This window comes from Notothenia coriiceps, unplaced genomic scaffold (genome assembly GCF_000735185.1).
Source record: "Notothenia coriiceps isolate Sejong01 unplaced genomic scaffold, NC01 NC01_scaffold00022019, whole genome shotgun sequence".
In the NCBI taxonomy this organism is placed as follows: Eukaryota; Metazoa; Chordata; class Actinopteri; order Perciformes; family Nototheniidae; genus Notothenia; species Notothenia coriiceps.
Genome location: NW_011354720.1, coordinates 424,978 through 432,909, shown reverse-complemented (window position 1 = coordinate 432,909; position 7,932 = coordinate 424,978). Strand labels below are relative to the sequence as shown.

Here is a 7,932-nt window from a genome sequence, read left to right as displayed (position 1 = left end):
AAAGGTGAATGGAATATTATTTGTGGTGCTCACAGCATTGAGCCCCCATGTTATACTGTAGGTAAACTAACATTCTGTAATTGTTTGCAAAGCATAATATTACAGACTCATATCTCATAAACTGGACAAATAAAAGCAGAGCTATCTTCATGGTGAGACTCCACTAGAAGTACATTGGAGAAAAATAAATGTCTATGAATTTAAATAGTAATGTATGATCAGATGTAGGATGTTGTTTATGTGTGGACTATACTTGAACAAAAAAATCAATATTTGGTTCAATACACTTTTGGAATTACATTTACATAATTTACCTAAATGGTGGTTGAAAAACTTGTGGAACATTTATTGTAAAATAATTGTTCAAAATGCACCAGAAGTCAAAAGGAAAGCAGCAGGTTGCTATGATGCTCGTATAATTTTTCTAAATGTGTTCAGTCACAAAATGTATGTTACCTACTACTACTACTACTACTACTACTACTACTACTACTACTACTATTACTTCTACTATTACTCACTAGCTCTCAAGCTGATGATGTTATCATCCATCACACTTAATCCCCAGAGATCCATTTCTAGGTAGAGGACATTTGTCTCTTATGTAACGTGGCGACTGACGGGGAAGTTGTTGAAGACAGGTGTCACCTCTTTTGACACTCGTCCAAACACGATCAGCCTCGAGTCTGTCAGTTATGCTGCTTGCTGGTTTCACTCTAACCCACTAATCCTCTGCAATGTGTTGTTGAATTTTCTATTCCCACCATCAGTAAAATGGTGCAAATGATTCCACTTATGGGCTGGAATCTTCTGCTTCATTATTATCCTCAACACAGAAAAAAACAAGTTTCTCCAAATGTGATGATTTTGGAAAAAATTGTTTTAAGGACCTCTGGAGTCCGGGGCTAATTTGGAAGTTTTTGCATACTTTTGATATTTTTTTTTTTTAGGATAACCTGATAGTTATTTTTTTTACATTTTGACATGAACATGTTGGACCCAAAATCACAAAAAAGAAAAATAACGGATTTTAAAAAAGATATCATTTTTACTATGTGTAACTCAAACATGCACGGCGAAACATTTTGAAAGCCTGAAATATATACATGGGATGTCACGATGATAATGTAAATGTTTGATCGAGGTAGCATGAACCTATATACAAATGTTATGAACAAATAGCAGGTGTATCAATAGGCGTTTTTCCCTCATTCCTCAAAGTTCTGTCAGCCATGGCACAGAAAGCACAACAAAATATTTAAAAGCCTAAACAATATACATTGGATTTCATTCTGATAAGGCAAAAGTTTGATTTACGAAAGCATAAACAAATACATAATATGCAAATGGTGTCTCACAGCGCAGCTGGTCTACATTGCCCGATGGACAGATTCAGTGCAGCATGCTCTGAATTTGCACTGATCATCAACATCAAAAAGACAGTTGTTATGCACCAAGCAGGAAGCGCAGCGTCGCCGGTAATGGTGAACGAGCATGTGCTGGAGACTGTTGACCAGTTCACGTATCTTGGCTCAACAATCAGCACTGACCTGTCATTAGTTAAGGAGATCCAGACTCGTATCGGCAAAGCCGCAACGTCTTTCAGTCGTTTGCGCTCAAGAGCCTGGACCAACAAATACCTCACCGAGCGCACAAGACACGCATCGACCAATGTTGCGTGGTCAGCGTCCTGCTGTACGGTTCCGAGGCGTGGTCAACTTACGCGCGGCACGAAAGAGAGCTAAATGCTTTTCACATGCGGTGCCTGCGCAACATCCTCGGGATCACATGGCGGGACAAGGTCACAAACGAGGCGGTGCTGGCGCGTACGGGCAGCAAGTCAATGTTCCAAAAACTGAAGGTCAGGAGGCTGCGGTGGCTCGGTCACCTTCGCAGAATGCCAGATGGCCGCCTGCCAAAGGACATCTTATACAGCGAGCTGAGCGCTGGTTCCAGAGGCAGAGGACGACCACTGCTGCGCTTCAAGGATGTCGTAAAACGTGACATGAAGGCCCTGGACATGAAGGCCCTGGACATTGCGACGGACAACTGGGAGAGGCTGGCGGAGGACCGGACGAAGTGGCGCCAGCAGCTGCGCGAAGTTGGTGACAGACTTGACAAAGACTGGATTCGTGGACTTGCTCAAAAACGTGGACATACTGTATCTCTCTGATTGCACTGTACAATCTCTTGTAGATTTTCTTGCCAATAAAATGTAAGAAAATCTGTTTTCTTTCATCCTTATCTGTGTCACTGTGCCAATTCAAAACTGTTTCTGTGCCTTGCACTTCCACAGTGTGAGGTTCCTTCTCCTGATAACTTCATGGCAGTGTTGGCAGGTCCTGCGTCCTTGTGTGGCCTTTTCACTGGCATCTGTTGCCCCGGTGATGGCAACAGGAACATGATGAGCGCTCCTCTTGATAGACAGTCCTGTCCTGTCTACTCCACACAGCTGGGACACCAGTTCAGCCATGATGTCTTTGTGTGTTGCTGACGTCACAGTGCAGGATGTAATAATTGGTTGTGGCAATGTCTACAAAGTGCATGAAGAGGGTTCGATACCAGCGGGCTGTTTGGAGTGGGTGGAGTTGTACTGAATCAGTTGGTCAGGCAGGTCAACTTCACCGATGTTTTTGTTGTAGGTAATGATGGGGGTGGGGCAAGGAATGTCCTTCACTGCCCAGTGTCCATCTTCACCCTTCACTCTCCTCTGGACTGCTTCACCTGAAAAAGCCAGATGGATTGTGGAGCACACAAACACTTCCCGTGTGTCCATCCACTTCACAAACACCAGGTCTCTGATCCATCGCAACGCACCTCTTCCTGACTTTTTCACGAGCGCATTTTCTTGCCCACTGGGACACTCTTTACTGGGGTCCCTGTACGTTCCACAAGCTCCAAACCTCATGCTGGCCAAGTCATGGAACAATTTTGGACTAGACATTTTTTTTCCATGTAAATGTTGTGTCCTGTGCCGAGATATTATGGCTGAATAAGCTCTATAACAGCATCATAAGAGAGTCCATGTGCAGTGTGTGTGTGCTTTCCCAATATAAATATTAAAATTAATTGTGTAGCCATTCCTTGACTCAGCCAGCACGAAGAGCTTGTTCCCCCATTTTGTGGGCTTGTCCCCATGTATTGAGTCATGCTAGTTTTGGCCTTAGCTGCTACCATCCTTTCATCAACAGCCAAATCCTTCCTTGGGTGATTCTGAGCCTGGCACGTACTTCTGATGTCATCAATGAGAGGCTTGACCCTAAACAATCGATCATGAAGTGCTGTTCCTTTTTTGCGGTCATTTTCATAAAGAAAGAAAATAAAGATAAAGAAATATGTCTACCTCTGGTTGTCACAAACGAAGGGTCCTCTACTTCATCATCCAAGTAGTCACTCTATGACTCCAAGGATGAACTGTCTTCCTCCTCCTCCATGTCAAAAACCAAGCTTACAGCTTGACTAAGTTCAGCGCTCTCTTCAAGAAAGAATGGCCAGTTAGCCGAATCGTTTGATGTTGACCTCAAGTGTTCAACACATTTCTTTCAGACAGACCTGAATAGCTCAGTAATTAGAGCCCAGACAAAACACTGAGAGGGTCAGAGTTCAGTTTCCTGTGAGATCACCCGCACAAAATGCATTCACACATGTATCAGACATGCGCCTAACATAACACTGTAGTATATGCTGCACTGTCATAGCAATTTGAAAAAAATATATTGAAAAATTGGTTTATCTTTATTAGTGATCTTAGAGTAATGGTTTGAAGTATTTTTTTTTGTAACGCATTTTCAGATTAAATACATCTCTAGTTGCTGTTTCAGTTGATTTTAGAAAGTCATTTGAGATGAAAAAAAACAATCAATAATTCCCTGCATTTTAAACCCTTGTATTTTCAAGTTTTACATTTCAAGCTGGAAAACATTTAATCACAAAATGTGGCCAAGTACATGTTGCAAGTGTTTGTGTCTGTTAAGTGTGAAGGATGCCTCAGCTGGGAATTCACGGTATCTGAGTGCTGCACATTCACATTTCTGAGTTGTCCTTTAATGAGCTGTAATGAGCTGCCCCATGTCTGGATGTGCGGTGACACCAAAGCCAAGCCTGGACCCAAGTGTGGCAGCTGTGGTGGAAACATCGACGTACCACCAGACAAAACAAAGATCAGTGTGTCTGTGTGTGACAGGATTTCATGAGGCTATTAACGGACATGTTAATACCCGTAGCTCATCTCGGGTTACGTGTTACATTCCAAAGAGCTGCAAGGTACTCCACTCTGAAAACAAGCATTTCATGTTGTGGTTATTCAGGTTAAATGTAGACTTCTGGTCTAACATGATTCATGCACTTGTGAAATTCCGAAAGCCTTTAAAGACGATTGTCAAAGGCCTATTGTCACTGAGGGATTTTGATGTCATACCAGAAAATCGAACAAATTATTTTCTGCTTGTCAATTTGTTTTCCAGGAAAACAACTTCGTATGGTCTAGGTTTAGGAAAAGAAGAGTTTGGGTTCAAATTAGTACCTTTTATTTTGAAGTTTTTTGCCACATCCACCCATCGCAACCTCATCCCTACGTGGTCATTGTTGTACTACGTGACTTGACTTCCTATTTTACTTACCTTTAGAATCCCAGTAGCATCTGAGGTTGATAGCCTCTGCAGGCCACTGCCACATTTTTAAGGGGTGTAGCCAGAATATATTCTGGCAAAAACTTCCTTTTCTGTGAGCCGGTCAATTTTTGAGACTGGGAGTATCTTGGAGACTTAGCTTTAGATGGGAGGTGAGCATTATTCAGTCATTTAGCTTGTTAATGTCAGTCAAAAGTCTCTACAACCGGAATAATGTTGTGATTAGTAGCTACACCTCATCTGATCAGATGTCAACATATTAGAATGTCTTCCAGACCTTTCGGGTTTGATAGTCTTTCAACTAACCCTAACGCTAACCCTGAGCCCAACTCTGCTGCAAACAAAAATATTGATGGTTGTCTTTTGTTCTGTGTGTATCCAGGCTGCCACAAAGCTTCTGGATGAGATGTGTCATCTGTCTGTTCAGTCTTTGAGACCAATGAACACATCGGAGCACTTTAAGGTCCTAAAGCTCCTGGGTGAAGGCTCGTATGGCAAAGTCATGCTAGCTGTACACAAGCAGAACGGTAATGGGGAATCCAATGTTCATTTTGTGCCATGAAACAAAAAAAAACCTGATTTACTTACTAACTATTTACTTTCCTGTGTGTCCTCCAGGTACACCGATGGCTCTGAAGTTCTTCCCTCGAGAGTCCACATCTCTTTTCTCTTTCCTGAAGGAGTACAACCTCTCTCTGTCGTTCTGCACCCACCCGTCCCTGACCAGAGCGCTGGGAATTGCCTACTCCACACCATCACACTACGTCTTCGCTCAGCAAGCAAGCCTCTTTGGTGATCTGTACAATGTCATCTTGCCTGAGGTATATGCTGATTTCAATCGAGCTCTCATGTGTTGTATGAATAGCACAAAACATATTATATGAATTAGGTTGTTCCTGTTCAGTATTCTACGATTTGTTGAAATGCTGAATTACATATCCATCTCCTTCCAACATCCCCAACCCGTTTTCCTCACCAGGTTGGTATGGAGGAGGACTGTTGTCAGCGGGTGGTGTCCCAGCTGTGTGGGGCTCTATCCCACCTGCACTCTCTTGGCTTTGTACACCGGGATGTCAAACCAGAGAACGTCTTTCTGTGCGACTCCGCCTGCCGCTGGGTCAAGCTTGGAGACTTTGGCATGGTTGGTATAGAAATTATACATTACTTTTACTGCATTAGGAAACTTCAACGTTCCATCATTGACAGGGATGGTGTTGCCTGAAAAGCTCAGTGTCTAATACAGATGCTAAATGGTGCCTTGTGTGTTGATATTAAGAAGCCGACGCCCACTAACCAAGCTTAGGTAAAAGAACGCCATGACTCAGTGGCAGGGCATTCTGAAAGGGGTCTTTCTGAAAGTCATAGACAAACCATCTTATAGGTTTAAAGGCCCCCAATTATAATGTTTTTCATCAATATATTATAGGTCTCATATATATACAAAACATGTCTCTGAAGTGTTATACCAGACAGATCATGCATTGTAGCATCCCATAAACCCCTCTGTTTCAGCCCTGTTTCAAAAGTGCTGATTCTGTCTTTCACTTTAGATGAAAGGAGGAGATTCAGGTGATAAGGTGGCGGGTGTTACCTTGGTTGGTGATTGGCTAATGGTTACCCAAGCCAAAAAATCGTTATGACATCATAAAGTGGCCAAAATCTGATCAGCTCATTTTCAGACAGGTTTTTATATAAATGGATCAGGACAAACATAATATGTTTTCCTGAAACTTTCAGAATCTCTTTACACAGAGGGGGACATGTTTATGTATAAAAGACATGGAAAAGCCAGTTGAGTAGCACTTAAAAATGTTTTGGCTCTATGAAACCTAATGTACTTATATGATTCTGTTTTCTTCAAGTTTGTATTTTCTTGGTCGAATGCACTTATTGTAAGTCGCTTTGGATAAAAGTGTCAGCTAAATGTAATGTAATGTAATGGAAAAAAAAGTGGATTTTGCACAATAGGTGACCTTTAAAGGATTTTAATCAATTTAAGGTAGCTTGTAACCTTTTCTTGATTACATTATATTACTGTATTTTGACATATCTCTCTGTGGTAACCAATTTGTTATAGAAAAGTGTCAAATGAATGAATGTTCTCCACCAGGTGAAGGCCACAGGCACCAGAGTCCCGGAGGTCTGGTACAGCTCCCCTTACTGCACCCCTGAGGCGGAAATCGCTCGTGGAAATGAGGATAGTTGGGGGAGCATTAGTGACGGGCGTGATGCCGTTAAAAAAGACAAAGAGAATAAAAATAATGAAAGGGTCTGGGTTTCTGTCGAGCCCAGCACGGACAGCTGGGCCCTGGGTATCTTGACCTACGCCATGCTGACCGGCAGTCATCCCTGGGCTGAAACAGCCAGCAATTGCGGCTCATACCTGAAGTTTAGGGAATGGTTTGACAGATCAGAGGGACCCAATGATTTACTGAACGTGTGGGCAGAGCCACAAAGGGAGAGTGCACAGGAGGTCATTGATTTATACGAGACAGAACTAGAAAAGGAAGATCGACCTCCAGTTGCGGCCCAGTTTGCATGTTTCACCCCGCTGGCCTGCTCCTTCTTCCAGTCGCTTCTAGACCCCAGGCCAGGGTTTCGCGGTCAACCTGAGATTGCGCTGAATTATCTTGGAGGGGACTGGGTGATGGAGAAGGAAAGGGTGAGGCTGGAGGAGGAGAGGAAGAAGAGCAGAGGGAAAGGACCAATCAGGAACATGAAAGAAATGGTGGGGAAAGAAGAGAGATAAGGAGTCATAATAATGAGAACGCTGGTAAATGATGAAGCAAACGTAGCATAGCAAACATATTTTATATTTTGTCATAGGCTATTGTGCAATAAGTTAAAAACACTGTTTCTCAAGTAACAGATTTTTGCTGCTTTCCATTGTTTTTGTGACTGTAAATTAATTTAATTTCTACTTTTTATAACACAAGAAAACAATAATCATTCTCAACTCTCTGAAGGTTTAACGGACCGTCTACACAGCAGCGTTGAAAAACTCTTCCAACGCTTCTGCCCATTCACTTTGAATGGGGTGACGTCACTTTGCCTCGCTTTTCGCCAAACTGCATTGTGGGGAAGCAAAGCGAAGATTTCCAGGATTTTCAAGTTTCAAAAGTTGAGCAATGTTCAACTTTTGAAGCTGAGGTGGAAGCGTCAGCCAATCAAATCCCGTTTATGCAAATCTGACAGTACAAGCGCTAGCCAATCAAACCACGTGTAAGCTGGGAGAGACATACCGCAGTTCATTTCCTTATATTCCAAACGAGAAATTACGGTGGCAAATCACCCGGTTCTTTAC

General features: G+C 42.6%; 1 protein-coding gene across 1 annotated transcript in view; it reads left to right on the top strand.

The window, feature by feature from the left end:
• LOC104953616 (serine/threonine-protein kinase SBK2) overlaps positions 1 to 7,472 on the top strand; it is a 7,983-nt gene extending 511 nt beyond the window's left edge. Inside the window, exons 2-5 of the mRNA XM_010780579.1 lie at positions 5,011 to 5,155; positions 5,247 to 5,449; positions 5,608 to 5,769; positions 6,739 to 7,472. Of these exons, the coding sequence (XP_010778881.1) occupies positions 5,011 to 5,155; positions 5,247 to 5,449; positions 5,608 to 5,769; positions 6,739 to 7,377 (1,149 nt within the window). The 3' untranslated portion in view covers positions 7,378 to 7,472. The remainder of the gene's footprint in view (positions 1 to 5,010; positions 5,156 to 5,246; positions 5,450 to 5,607; positions 5,770 to 6,738) is intronic.
• The last annotated feature ends 460 nt before the right edge of the window (positions 7,473 to 7,932 follow it).